The sequence below is a fragment of the Lemur catta genome, chromosome 21, assembly GCF_020740605.2.
Source record: "Lemur catta isolate mLemCat1 chromosome 21, mLemCat1.pri, whole genome shotgun sequence".
Lineage (NCBI taxonomy): Eukaryota > Metazoa > Chordata > Mammalia > Primates > Lemuridae > Lemur > Lemur catta.
This window is the reverse complement of record NC_059148.1, coordinates 21,739,984-21,754,545: the sequence shown is the minus strand read 5'-3', so window position 1 is coordinate 21,754,545 and position 14,562 is coordinate 21,739,984. Positions and strand designations below refer to the sequence as shown.

Sequence of the window (14,562 nt, the reverse complement as noted above, 5' to 3'; positions counted from 1 at the left end):
CTGGGCTCAAGTGATCCTCCTGCCTCAGCCTCTCAAGTAGGTGGGACTACAGACACCAGCCACCACGCTCAGCTAATTTTTTTAATTTTTGTAGAGAAAGGGTCTCACTCTTGCTTAGGCTGGTCTCAAACTCCTGGCCTCAAGCAATCCTCCCACCTCAACCTGCCAAAGCTCTGGGATTATAGGCGTGAGCTACTGGGCCGGCCCCTTCTCTTTCTTGATGGTTTAGGTACCGTCTTTGGCGGGTGTGGGGAGCATTACTTCTACCCCTGCGTCTCTGAGGTCCAGATTACCTTGAAGACCTTTTTGGCCCAGGTCCTGAAAGCCTCTTCCTGCCCACAGAGCTCGTCCCCTTCCCTCATCTTCAGGATCCTCTCTCCTCCCAGCTCCTCCAGGAGGGTGTCCACGGCATGTCCGAAGGCACAGAAGTGAGGGTACGCCCGTGAGCCGAGGCCGAACACGGAGAACCTGTCGAGGAGACGAGAGAAGGTCTGTGAGAGGGGACCGTGGGGAGTCTGGTGTTAGGGGCCGAATTGTGTCCCTGAAAATCCATATATTGAAGCCCTAACCTCCCGTGTGACTATATTTGGAGATAGGACCTTTAAGGAGCTAATTCAGGTTAAACGAGGTCATAGGGGTGGGGCCCTAATTTTACAGAATTAGTGTCCTTTCAAGAAAAGGAGCTCACTAACATGCTCCCCTCTCTCTCTCTCTCTCTCTCTCTCTCTCTCTCTCTCTCTCTCTCTCTCTCTCTCTCTCTCAAGAAGGTGGCTGTCTGCAGGCCAGGAACAGAGGCTTCACCAGAAATCAACCCTGCTGGCACCACGATCTTGGACTTCTACCTTCCAGAACTATGAGAAAATAAATTTTGGTTCTTTACTCAGACCGTGGTATTCTGTTATGGCAGCCCGAGCAGACTAATGTATCTGGTATCTCAGGAAGGACTGTGTGTAGTTGGTGGTGGTCAGCCAACCCCAAGCCCATCTGTGGAAGGCCGTCTTTAAACCTAAGAGCTCTCGAGGCCTCTCCTCTATTTCTTCTGGTCTCTTCTAGGTGTCAGGAGAAAATTCTAGTTGGTTCTAAAGAGGACAAATTGGAGACAGCAATGACCTGGAACCACTGGCTGTTTCTTGGTGTGTTTCTCTAAGCTGGACTCATTGGGGAAGTTAGTCTATGTTAGCAGAAGGCTTGAGTTCAACAGGTGACATACTAGAGTAGTTCTAAGTCCACAGATAATGAAATTAAAACATAGTGGTCCTCATAGTGGACCCGTATGAACAAACAGACCAGAAGAACTTGTCATCGACACATCAAACGTTGGAGTGTCAACAGGTTTTTCTAAAAGGGGATGAAAGGGTGATAAATATTCTGGCTCCACCCCTTGTAATTCTTTGAAATTAACCTGCTTCACACATCCTCTCTGCATAGACACCACCAAGAAAATGTTAGCGTTTGAACTAGCGGAAGTCAAGTTCATGAGATTTTTCTCTCTGTGGAGCTGGGGACACTTCGAATGGAGGACGGGGAGTGGAGGGCTGTGTCCCTGATGGCCCTTTCTGGCTAGGTCACAGTCCTACAGACGCCTCCTGCCACATTCCCAGGGCTTGGTCTTGGCTGTAGCGCTAGAGCTCTCAGGGACAGGAGCAGGTTCACAGGCAGGACGAGAACACCCCACCTCGCCACTTCTTTCCAAGGGCAGAGAGTTCTGCGGTAGACTGTCACCTCAGACAAGCCAAGGAGTGGGGCTACTTAACCTACTCCATCCAGGGTCAGGACCCGGTCCCTGAAGCTCCTTGTTAGGATGACGGGGACAAGATGGTGACAGATGGAGATGGGAGGAGGCTGGGAAGGGACACTCCATCAGTGGTGAGTGAACTCAGGGTGGGTCCAGGTGCCTCACCGATCACACGAAGGTGAGCATGGGTTGACATCCACATTCATACTCTCACTTCCTTCCTGCCCTCCATCCCTGGGGCCCCACAGCCTTTCCAAATAAAGTGTGTGGGACTAGACAGCATGTCCCCTTCATTCCTTAACCCATGATCTTCCTGGATCTGGAAACTTTACCTACTTTTTTTGCAGGATGGCAGCCTGACAGGTAGAGAGAGACGGTAACCAGGTGTGAACTGATTGGAGGAGTGACAGGAAAGGACAACCCTGCCCCAAGCCACCTGCCTCAGCCTCGGCTCAAGGCCACTTCTTTGGAAGTGGAACCTCCTAGTACGAGTCACTCTTTGTATGAAGCCATTTCCCAAATCTCTGTCATTTAGGTTTGTGATATCCACCCTATGTGACGACCCCTGATGCTCTTAGTTACTTATTCGTGCTCTTTAACTTGTTTTGCATTTTGACTCACTGGCTCATCAAGCCCAATGCCATGGTTGGAATGTTTGCCCCCTCCACTCCCCTGCCCAGATTCGTACGTTGAAACCTAACCACCAAGGCGATGGTATTACAAGGCGGGGACTGTGGGAGGTGATTAGGTCATGAGGGTGGAGCCCTCCTGGATGAGATTAGTGCCCTTGTAAAACAGGCCTGGGGGAGCTAGTTCGCCCCTTCCACCCTGTGAGGACACATAGAAGGCACATCTATGAAGCAGAGAGCAGGCCCTCACCAGACACCGAATCTGCCGGCACCTTCATCTTGGACTTCCCAGCCTCTAGAAGTTTCTGTTGTTTATAAGCCACCCAGTTTATGGTGTTTTGTTATAGTAGCCCGAACAGACCAAGACTCCCAATTCTTGCATTCACCAGTGGATGATGGTTCAGGTAGTTGATTCATTAATACTTGTCTCAATGGACCCCAAGACCCACATGCACCATAGTGACTGCTACACTCACGTTGCCACCACGATCTTCACCTTACGATTTTAAAATTCCTATTTTAAGTCTCCAAACCAGGAGTTTTTTATATGTGGGGTCATATGGAAAGGAATTTTATGCTTGCAGGCCAAGAAACAAAATCGAAGCTCTTATGTAGGTACTATATAACAAGAAGGAAAAATTCCCGCACAGTTTTTTAATGGATAAAATTAAAAACACAGTAATAATACTTGGGTACAATTTTTTTTTTATAATACAGGTCTACTCATGAGAAGAACAGAATTGTTTTTTGGTGGGGATAACATTTTGCTTAATTGGGGTTCCAAGGCAATGTTTTCTATCATCAAATTAATTCCAAATGTTCATTGGTAAAAAAATCATTCTTCGCTCATGGGTTATAGAAGCCCAGGCTGGGATCTGGCCCGAAGGCATTCTGCCAACCCCCTGTGACGACAGATTTAATAAGGGAAAAATGGGTTTGTCAGACTCCAGAACTGATGTTTCAATGTTGAGCTCGAAAATGTACCGACGTCAAAACCCACAGAGGATGTGCCAGGCCCAGAGTGAACCCCTAATGTAAACTGTGGACTTTGGCCGATAATGACGTGTCAACGCAGGCTGGTCAGTTCTAATAAATGGACCGCTCTGGTGTGGGAGGCTCAGAGTCGCGGAGACTATGGGTGTGGAGACAGGAACCCTCTGTACTTTCTGCTCATTTTTCCCATCAACCTAAAATTGCTTTTAAAAAAACAAAGTCTATTAAAAAAACGTACTTGTCGACACGATAGATATTTCAGTAGTAAGAGCTCAGTGGTCTGTACCGTCCACCAGGCATTGCTCTGGGTAGTGATGGAAGAGGTTCAATTAGGGAAGGGCTGAGAGATTCGTGGCCAGGTCCGGGCGTTCTTCCCCCTGGGCTGCCCACGACACACACCAGCCTTGTCTCGACCAAAATTCATGAGGCCGAGGGTTTGACGTCCCTGGTTTTCTCTCTTTCCAAATACTCATTAAACCGAATGAATACATGACTGTTGAAATATGAAATATTTGTCCACATCCCTCCTAAAATTATCTCAGGGTATGTAACTATGCTTTTGAAAACACAGGGATAGGCCAATATTTTTCAAATCTGGCTGCCCACGAGAGTTAATTGGGGAGAGTTAAAGGAAACAAAAGCCATGCTTGGGCCCAGTTCTAGACCAGTGACATCAGAATGTCTGGTCGTGTTGGTACATTGCAAACATCCCTGGTGATTTTGATCTGCATCCAGGGTTGAGAACCACTGAGTCATAGCGGGACTATGATGACAGCTTTTCCAGAAGCTTCTACATAGTGCACAATGTATCCATTGGGAAGGGCAGCTTGTTGAGCAATATCTAGAGATTAATATCCTTCAGCACAAATGAAAAGGTGAATCTTGGGCGATGATGTGTACGGGAAGAGAAGTCACAGAAAGGATCAAAAATGGCACATGGGGAACCGGGAAGTGTGCTTTTATGGGTGGGAGGTGTCCCGGACAACCAGGATGCAGCTGGCTTGACTGGGGATGAATGGGCTTGGAGACCCCTCCACACCACCAAGAGCCCACCTTGCAACTAGGTCCAGCTCCCCAGGAGCCCCTGCTCCCCTGACCCCCTGCTCACCTCACATTGGCCAGGGGTCCGGCACTCTCAAAGTTGTCTCTGAGGTCGGGCCCGTCGCCGGATGATTTCTGGGAGTCAGAGTAGGAAGAGACGCTATTGAATCGAACCTTGTAGCTCCTGCCAAAACCAAAGAGAGTGTGTGAGCTCTGGCTCGGAGTCCCCTCCCGGGGTCAGCACCCCTGGTGGACCTTCAGGTCACCAGTCCTGGTTCTAGGGTCTTCCTGTGTGTGCAGAGTCAAACCACAACACTCCTATGCTATGGGCTCTTCTCTAACGCACCATCTCTCCCACGCCCACCACAACGATATCTGTCTACCTGCACTTGACCCTGTCTATGCTTAGAAGGTTTCTGGCCATGCCTAACTCAGGAACCTCGAGACCTGCAGAGTTACAATGATTTAATCAGTAAGAAGCCAGGAATAGAACCGACTACATTCTAAACCATTAGACTATGCTTCTTTGCTTCCTGATTTTTAATGGACACAACTACCATCCTAAGATCTGGTTAAAATGCAGATTCTGATTCCGCAGGTCTGGGACAGGGCCTGAGATTCTGCATTTCTAACAAGCTCCCAGGAACTAGGCTCATGCTATTCAATATGGTAGCCATTGGCGAAGTGTGGTTGTTTGAATAATTAATTATCAATTAATTAACTCAAATTAAAATGCAATGAAAAATTCTGTTCCTCACTTGCACCAGCCATATTTCAGGTGCTCAATAGCCATGTGTGGCTACTGGCTGCTGCAGGGGACAGATACAGAACATCTATGTGATTGTAGAAGGTTCTACCGGACAGTGTTGGACTATTCCATTCAACACTCTCCTTCCATACAGTTAGGGTCCTTAGACTTTTCAGGGGTCTGTCACATTTCACATTTCAAGTAAACATGAAAAATGTTCAGCACTATTGCCTGCATGAAGTGAGATGGCATTTTTGATGAAATTGTTTTGAAAGTGAAGAACAACGTCATTGGGGTTCAAATCTCAGCATGAGAGGCACAGGAGCCTTAAGACTTAAAAAAGAAAATTCCAGTTTCTCAGTTTTCCTCTAAACTTGGTAAGTTTTGTTCTTAGACACAGCAAAACAAAACAATGCAAAAACAAACAATAAATCCCCGAGACCAAACAAACAACCAAAACCCCAAACCAAAAGCCAAAACTCAAGACAAAAACCCAACACACAAATCTGAGTACAAAAGACAAAAAAGAAAAAAAGAAAGAAAGAAAGAAATTGTGCATTCTGGCAGCAGAGTTTCTGAGCTGGATGTTCTTCAAAGGTTTTGCTCCAGCATCAGGAAAGTTCTAAATGTACGTAAGTATATTTTCTGCCCTAAAATAGTCTCACATTGAGTCACTTCTCCAAATAAGCCATGCAACATAACAGGGGGTGGCTGTGTTGTTAGTATGGGGGGAACGGTTGATGGTTGTGGGTAAAAATAACAGCACGTGTATTTGTATGAGCCTGGAGGTTTCTCCAAATGCTTTCTTCTTTGTTATTATTCTTCCATAGATTGTAGGCCCCAGAGGTGGGCAGGGTGGGACTGATTTCTCCCCAATTGGCAGATGAGGAAGACTGAGGTCCACAGAGGTCAAGTGACTTGCTCAAGGTCACTTGGAGAGTTAGTGACGCAGCTCGGGTTAGAACTCAGGTCTCCTTGAGATCCCGGATGTGGCCTTGGAGGCTCGGGCATTGGGCATGCACGCACACACTTGCACACCCATGCATGCACACGTGTGCACACGCACACTCTACCTGCGCTGGCTGTCACGGGCTGCAGCCAGACCGTGGACTTCCGTGTCACCACGGGAGAGGGGAGGCCCTTTACGGGGAAAGAAACGCAAGCGTTCCGGGTACCTAGAGGGGAGAATCGATGGTGCCCTATCTCTCCCTGAAGGAGGGGTGAGGGGAAGCCTGCTGGGAGTCCTCCCAGGACGGGGTGGGGGGGGAGAGGGGCAGGGAGAGTGAGGACTAAGACGCTGGAGCCAGGCGCAGCAGGAGGGCCGACCGCAAGGGACTCAGCGATTGTCCCTCCCCTGGTATTGGACGTATGTGAGTTTGGCGACATGTTCGGGACACAAAGAAAACCAGCAGGGACTCCCTGCATGACACAGCCTGGAAGCACCAGCGGCTACAGCATTTGATGCTCATTAGGAGCCAGGGATCTGCTCCGGGCCGGAGGGGACACGAGTTGGCCGCACTGAAAGGCAGCTCAGCATGCACACGACATATGTCCTATACCTTACGGGTATCAGGCACACCTAAAGCTCCGTTCAGGGTGATTTTGATTACAGATGTTTTCCGCCCTACCAAATACCTTCGGAACACAACCTTTCCATTTAATTCCACCACGAACATCTCTTGACTGCAGGTATTTTTTTATCGTACGCGCTATCTTATCTTTTAAACTCAATCTCTACGTTAGCTGCAAGCCCACTGCGAACATCACACGGGGAAGGTCGAGGGAAACTAGCTCCTTTCGCTGAGTGTAGGTTTCCAAAGGGGGGAGAGTTTTAAGAGCGATATTTGCCCTGTGCACTTACATCTGGCTTCTGATTTGATTCTTACCAGTGAGAAAGTGAAGGCAGGAATTATAATCTCTATCCGATTGGAAAAAGAAACGGAGGCACAAGGCTGTGAAGTGACTTAGTGGGAAACCAAAATATCAGCCCCAGTGGACCGCAGACCTCCCCCGACCCCAGCTAAAATCGGTCACGAAGGGACTTTAGGTCCCAATCACCATCCAGAACTCAAATGTGGGACTCTAGGCACCCAAACTCAATTTCCAGTGACTGGGGGGTGGTGTCGGGTGACACTGGCAGGGTCATTCACTTACTTCCTTTCCTCCTGTATGGAGTTGGGATGCCGCATTTCCATCAAAGCACAGCCGAATTTCTGGAGGCCGAAACAGACGAGTGAAACGTGAAAGGTGTTAGTAAATCTGCAGTCGGGTCGGGCGCCGAGGGTCTGGGGTCCCGGCTGGCACAGGCTGACAGTGCCCGGGAGCCAGGAAGGCAGGGGTGGTCAGGGACTCAGGCTGCACACGCACTGCAAGGGGCCAGCTGTTTAAACGACTGCAGGCGCGGACCCCCCCTCCCCAACACACAACTCCCGCTTGTAGCCTCCTCTCTATGAAAACATTTTCCCTACATCCCTCATCTGGACAAGGGGCCACCAAGCCCATGATTGGAGCACCCATTCCAAATAAGTAGCTCACTTAGGTGACAAAATTTCCACTAGGGACCGGCTAACCAGTGGACACCACTAGACTGAGAACTTAGAAATGTCCAATCTTTGCATAACTTGGATCCTCATTGACGACGCTGGCTTGGAGGCTCTGAGGTTTGCTACTGAATAGCAGGTGTAGGGAAGGGTCCCAACTGCGGCCCTCCCTTCTTCGGGATGATGGAGCCACACGCTAGGACAGGTGAGCGCTCATCTCACCTCCCCGTTCTCAGGGGGGTCTCCATTGCCAAAGGTGCTGGTGACCACCAGGACCAGAGTCTCATGTTCCAGGTGCACGATGTCATATTCTTCCATGGACATCACCTAGGTGGGCAGGGGCAAAGGCACGGGGTGGGGGAGAAGAAGGAAGGTGACAAGGAGAGAGAAGGAGGAGAGACACAAAGCGATGGAGGAACAGGAGAAGGGAGAAAGGAAACAGGCGAGTCATTCTGATCCATCTCCTGTGGAAGGAGAAGCAAAGTTCTGGGGTGTCAATATTTCGATGGGCTCAAGTGGGAAGAACTAAAAGCTTATTGGTGGCGTGGGACCTTACTAAGGTCACGGTGGCCTGAAGGACTGTCGGGAGTCTGGGGCAATGGTCCAAGGGATTGGCTGCCAGTAGAGACAGCTTTTGATGGAAGCCCTTGGGCTGCTTATAGCCAATTCATTCTGGATTCTTCCTGACCCCATTTAGGCTGGGAATGACCTGGCGGTATCTGGGCAACTGTGCTAAGCTTCCTCTCTGATCCCCCATCCTGCTGTGTGGAGCACTTGGGCCCAACAAGTCTGAAACACCTGTCTTAGGAAAAGATTGTCGCTCTTTGCCTTATCTCAGTAATGTTCCTCAAAATGGGCAGCCCAGTCTCCTGGGATGTTCCATGAAAATAAGTGGTCCATGCTCAAATATGTTTGGGAAGTATTTATGTTCTACTGGCTCCTCTTTTGGAGATTATAATACACCGTCATAGCTTAAAGGCACTGAGAAATCCTGTAGCAAGGAAATCCATTGAGTTGTATTTCATGCAGAGCTTCCCAAACTGACCTCAGAATGGTTTCTTATTAACCCTTTAACATTTTGCTCTGGAGATAGGAATTTCATTTTGAAACTCCTAGACTCCTGCAGAGGTCATGGGGACAGGGACTTTACCGTCCCCTGAGATTTATGCAAATGTGCATATGTGAGCTCATGGGCATCTTTGGGTGTGCTTTCATCCACTGTCAAAGGGTTCTTCTCTGCTGACTTCCCTGTCTCTCCTTCCCGTCTTTATTCACCACAAGAGGCCGGGAGCTGGCCCCCTACCCACCTTGGCATCAAAGGCGTGTTTGAAGATCTCGCACAAGGTCTTGGCATAGGCTTGCGACTTGCCTGTCTCTGTGGCATAGAGGATGGTGGCTTTGACCCTCTTGGCCATAGCCTGCCCCATCAGCTTGGCTGAGAACTTGACGGCTCTGTGGGGAGACGAGGATGGAGAGGAGAAAGGGAGAGATGTCGGATTGATTGGGATTTTGGGGCAAGAATCGTGATCCCTGAAATTTAACAGGTACTTTCTTGATCTTTGATGACTCTGGGGGTCCCTCCAAGACATCCTTGAAGCCCCTGAGTTTAGGCACCATATTGATTCCTTCATTAAATCCCCCCAGAGCAATTAGTTACGAGTTAAAACAGATGGTTAGTTTTGCTAGTTTGTAATTTGACTGATGGATCCCAGTCTTAAGAACCTTGGCCTGCCAAGCATTGCCCCAGAAGACTCACTCATTCCTTCGTCTGCCAAATATTTGTTGAGTGCCTATGTGTCGGGCAATGTTACAGGAGCTGAAGGACTTAGAGAACATAGCTATAAACATGCAGGGGTCATGGGGCTCATGTTCATATGTGTGTGTATGTGAGTGTGTATGTGTGTGTGATTGAGAAACATAGACAGAGAAATGAATCACTAATATGTCACCACGCATTGAGCTGGAAGGAATTTTAGAGCTTTATAGATTGACACAGGAAGGGTCAGGTCTGGTTTATTCGTCATTGCACATCTGGGATCTTGCCCAGAGCCTGGTACCTAATAGGCACTAAATAAATATCTATCTAAAGACATTATGAATTTTAAAAGATGCTGCCACCAAAGCCCTGGGGAGTTTAAATGTCAAGTCCCTCCTCTTTCTAGCTAAACAGAGAAGCCCGAACCATTGCTCCTTCCTTCCCTGCTACTGGGCAGGGGGCGGTGGCGGTGAGGGGCAGAGAGGTCAGAGGCTCAGGAGTACCCTGGGCTTTTGAGCAAGCCTCCCTGTTCCAACACGGAATGTCGGTGTAGACAAATTGCTAATTATCCCCCACCTGGTGCTCACTGGTGGTAAATTCATTATTTTTTAGAAATAGTGCAGCCACCTACGCTGCGGGAAGACTCCGAGCTAAGGGGGAGAAACAGACAGAATAAAAGGTACCTGGAGGGTTCCCTTTGAATGATTTGAGCACAGAAATGCATCTATAATTAATTCCCATTGTTACTACCCAACACTTAATAGTGCAATTAACGTTTTAGACTTCTCCCTCCCTTCCTCCCCCAGCGACAGAACTGAACTGAAGCCACCGGTTGCCTCCCGGAGAGCGTCTGAGATACGGTTGACAGGAAAGATGCCTGCTGACGTGTTCTTGCCGGGCTGGAGGGTGGGCGGGGGGTGGGGAGGGAGGAAGCAGAGAGAGAGGGACAGAGACCCCATGGGCCACACTAACGGAGCCGGGTTGGACTCCCTGCAAGGCCCATCCGTGTCTTGCTCTGGGATCCCCTGCTTAGACGGCACCTGTCGTCCTCCTAGACATGATACATAGAGAGTTCTGGACTCGAGGGGGCTGAGGAAAGAGAGTAAGTAGCTTAGTTCACACCGATCTCTCTTGCCCCAAAGTTAGCTCCAGACAGCAGTCTCTGCTGAGTGGATCAGTGGGCCTCTCCTTTTTTGGGCACAAGGCTGGCATCCCCATGAACACGTCTAGGTCAGTCCCATCCTTCTTGTTGACTGGTTCCCTGGCTGGCTGAGTGTTCTTCGGGAACATCACTCCTCAGTAGTCTTGGGCCATAATCCCCTTCCTTCCCCTCTTTGCTCAGTTAAACCTTTTTCATCTCATTCTTCAGCTCCATGGTCACCTCCTCCAGGAAGCCCTCTCGGACCTCCCCAACTCCGTGAACCATTATTATGTCCCTGAACCATTCCTCAGTGGCACCTGCCACAGCTGCCATGTATACTGCATTCGTGTGACTCTTTGATAAATGAATGGCTGTGAGCTTCACAAGAGCAAGGACCACATTTGTCTACCTTGCCATGATGTCCGTGGCACAGAGAGGCACTCGGTACTTACTTGTTGGCTAAATGAATGAATGATTGAGTAAATGAGTGGGTGAAGTTAGGGTCCAGCCCCGGACCAGGGTGCTCTCTAGGCCACAGCGTCCTGGAGCTGACATCCCTACTCTGGGTTCAGTGACTTCGGCCGGGAACTGAAAATCAGCCACAGTGGGGGAATATTTACACCACGGCAATTGGCAAACATTGCAAATCAAGGCATTCCCATTCCTGTTGTTAGGAGAGCTGGTTCACTGACATGTCCCTGCCTCTGGGACAAGAATCTAGGAAACGGGGCCAAGGAAAGTGGGATTGGGAAGAAGAGGAGTTGAGGGCAACATTCGAATCTCAGACTCAGGCATATGGCGGCACATGGCGGCTGGAGGAAACGGAGCAATCACGTCCTACGAGAGGTCGCAGGGTGCAAGCATCTATCTGCCCAGCTTCCTTTCTGGGCCTCTCTGAGTTTGTGGGCACATCCCCCCCCACCCCCTGCAGGAGACTCACTCCGCCAGCTTCTTGAAGCCGATGGCTCGCCGCTTTGTGGGGGTCCCGTTGGTGCCTTTCCAGACGTGGGTGTTCCAAGGATCAGGCTGCGCAGAGAGGACAGGACGCTGGTCACTGTGGTCAGAGCATCGTCTCCTCCCGGGGACGCTCAGGGCTGCCTGGGGCTTGGGGCTGCCCAACCCTCGGCCCTTGCAGGGAGGGATTGTGCCAGCGGCTGGTCCAGCCCCTGCGCTGCCCTGCCAGCCCCTCCTGCTCAGCCCCTACACCCTCTTCCTGTCACCCCTGACGACTCAGTCGTCTCTGCTGGTCTTGCAGCTGGACCTGTGCTGTCCGCTATGACGGCCACCAGCCACACGCAGCTACTGAGTGTCAAAGCGCTATCCTGGATTGAACTAAATGTAACGCACACGCAGGACGCGGAAGACTCAGCCGCAGGAAGCGGCAGGGAGGGGGCGGGACCTGGTACTCGAAGGAGGGGGTGAGCCGGTAGTTGAGCATCTCCTGGTGGAACACGGGGGTGATGCTGCCGGACATGGGTGGCACGATCCACACCCAGTCGGCCGGGCAGCCCCCCCGGCAGCGGTACTCGTTCTCCATGTGCTTGATGAAGGACTCGGTGGCAGAGTGGTGGTCAACGATGGTCACTTTGTCGCTCTGTGGGAGGAGAGGGGACAAGGAGTCAGGAGGTAAGAGAAGCTGAGGATTTTTTGGGGACCCCCTTTCCCATAGAGCAGCGTTTCCCAAAGGGTGGTGGTCCCAGAGACGATTTTAAGCCGTGTTATAGACCCAGGAGAAAGTCTCCATTTGGTGCTAACGTGTCTTTAACACCTTTCTTGTCAATCTTACTAATCTTCCCCCTCCCGTCCCCCCACCTTTTTTAAGAAGGGAGAAGTACCAGTCTGCCAGGCCACAAGCCACGCTCCCGAAACCTCTCTTCCTCCGTGGTTAAGGAAGAAGGGAGGTGGGCTCCTTTCCTCTTGTCCTGTCTGAACTTGCCCCTTGCCTTTGATTTCCTTTATTGTACCCATGCTCCCCACAGCTGACACGGGGACCTGTGGCTTCTGATCATCTCTAGCCATGGCTCGATTTAACATGTCCATTCTGCCGACCGTGTGTGCCTGGCATGTGCAACTCTGGGGGTCCAGCTGCCCGGACCAGAAGCCCCCAAAGGACAAAGACGGTCTCTATGACAGCAACCTCTACTCTCTAGGTTGCCCGGTTTGCCCAGGAGAATCTTGGTTTACACCCACTGTCCTGACATAATTATTATAATTATTAATAATGTCCTCCTTCTGCTTCCAAAGTGTCGTGGTTAAGCCGATCAATTTCGCAGCCATCCTGCTATAACACTGTTTGCCACAGAGCCACGTGCATTTAGGGGCCTATGTGTTTCTGACAATGACGATGAGTATTTGTCTCCGGTGCGTGATCGTCTGAGTCCCTAAGAGATGACAAGACACACCGGATGCCCCCGTATCTCAATTCTAAGAACGCTAAGCAACAAGTCACAGCACCCCACCCACATCTGTTCCTCTCGTCATCAAACGGTCCCCACGCGAGAGCCACACTGGACAGGAAGGAGACCCGCTCGTGGACAGAATCTCCCCAAAGGCAGTTTCTGGACGTGCGGTCTCTCGCCCCCCCCCGCACCGAGGCTCGGAAAGGCTTAAGCTCCCGTTCGCGGTGTGGCCCTGGTGGCGAGGGCCTGGCGCTACCTGGAAGCTGTAGAGGACGGCGATGTTGGTCTCCACCAGCGCCTGGTCCTTCCACAGGGAGGACGTCTTCCCCGTGTCTAAATCCATCTTCTTCGCCACTTCCTGAAAGCGCAAGGAAACACACGCTCACGGGCTGGGGCACCTCTGGGTTTCAGACGCAAGAGGGACAGGACTAGTGTCATTAATTAACTTCTTAATTACTTAATCAGCTCATTCAAAGACAATTAACTCACTCACTCACTTAAAAGCTGTTTTATTGAGGCCCGACCGGCAGCAGGAAACTAGAGACTTGACTGGTCCTTTAATTATTAAGCTTATGTGCTAATGGAGGAGAGCGACAGTTCATGTTGTGACACGTGCTAATTCCTGGGGAGGAATTAAGACAAGGAAATGGGATGGAGAGGAATGTGGGGGCTGGGGTCCTGCAGGCAGGGAGGTCAGGGAAGGCCACTGCATACAAGGTGGGTTCTAAGTGATGAGAAGACATTTGCAGATGGGGGAGGGGAATGTTCCATACAGAGAAAACAGCAAGTGCAAAGGCCCTGGGGTGCGGTCAGGCTTGGGCCGTGTGAGACACAGAAAGGCCAGTGGGCTTGGAGGGTGGTGAGGCAGGACTGGATGATGTAGGGCCTTGAAGGGTGTGCCGAGGAGTCAGGATTTTATTCCAGATGTGATGGGTGGGGTCTCTAGAGCATTTTAAGAAGAAATGTAGGTCTGCAAGTGACATCATCTGCTTCCTAGTACAAAGATCTCCCCATCCATTCTACTCTACCCCCGGAAGGGTTACTACTTATCATCATGGGTGCTTTGAGCTCACGGGGACACCTGTTGGACCCCTTCTGACAGATGGGGAAACTGAGTCATACAGAGGTGCCTGGTCTTGTCCAAGGTCCACAGAGCCAGTTGGCCTTGGATTTGGAGCCCAGGGAGATGTCTAACGTCTAAGACTTGGGAGCGACTCCCAATCAAGCCGATGCCTTTGGCAAAATTACTCGCAAAAAACAACTCATGACATGTACGTTACAGCGAAGGCAGGAGCAGGAGCTGGTGTCAGAGGCAGGGAAGACCGGCAGCAAATGCATTAATTAAAGCCCCACTTTTCACTTCCTCTGTCAATACCAGTCACCAGTGGGAGTCGAAGTCTCATTACGGAGCTCGAATACAGCAATTTCTTAGGTTTGAGCAAATTTCTTCCCGGCCCTAGCTGTCAGCATTTGTACATAATGGCAGTTGGGATTGGAGGGCTGGGGTGGGAGAGAGTCTCACTTAGGTTACCCGGTAACTACTCTTTGCAACTGAAATGTAAGCAGAGATCAGAAAACGG

At 50.4% G+C, this 14,562-nt stretch overlaps 1 protein-coding gene across 1 annotated transcript in view; it reads right to left on the bottom strand.

Annotated features, from left to right (window-relative positions):
* The window catches only part of NOS1 (nitric oxide synthase 1), a 96,103-nt gene that overhangs the window by 17,896 nt on the left and 63,645 nt on the right, over nucleotides 1-14,562 (bottom strand). The window contains exons 11-18 of the mRNA XM_045535155.1: nucleotides 13,239-13,340; nucleotides 11,983-12,177; nucleotides 11,524-11,609; nucleotides 8,994-9,138; nucleotides 7,909-8,013; nucleotides 7,301-7,359; nucleotides 4,466-4,582; nucleotides 294-468 (exon numbers count right to left, since the gene is read on the bottom strand). Coding sequence (XP_045391111.1) covers nucleotides 294-468; nucleotides 4,466-4,582; nucleotides 7,301-7,359; nucleotides 7,909-8,013; nucleotides 8,994-9,138; nucleotides 11,524-11,609; nucleotides 11,983-12,177; nucleotides 13,239-13,340 — 984 coding nt within the window. The remainder of the gene's footprint in view (nucleotides 1-293; nucleotides 469-4,465; nucleotides 4,583-7,300; nucleotides 7,360-7,908; nucleotides 8,014-8,993; nucleotides 9,139-11,523; nucleotides 11,610-11,982; nucleotides 12,178-13,238; nucleotides 13,341-14,562) is intronic.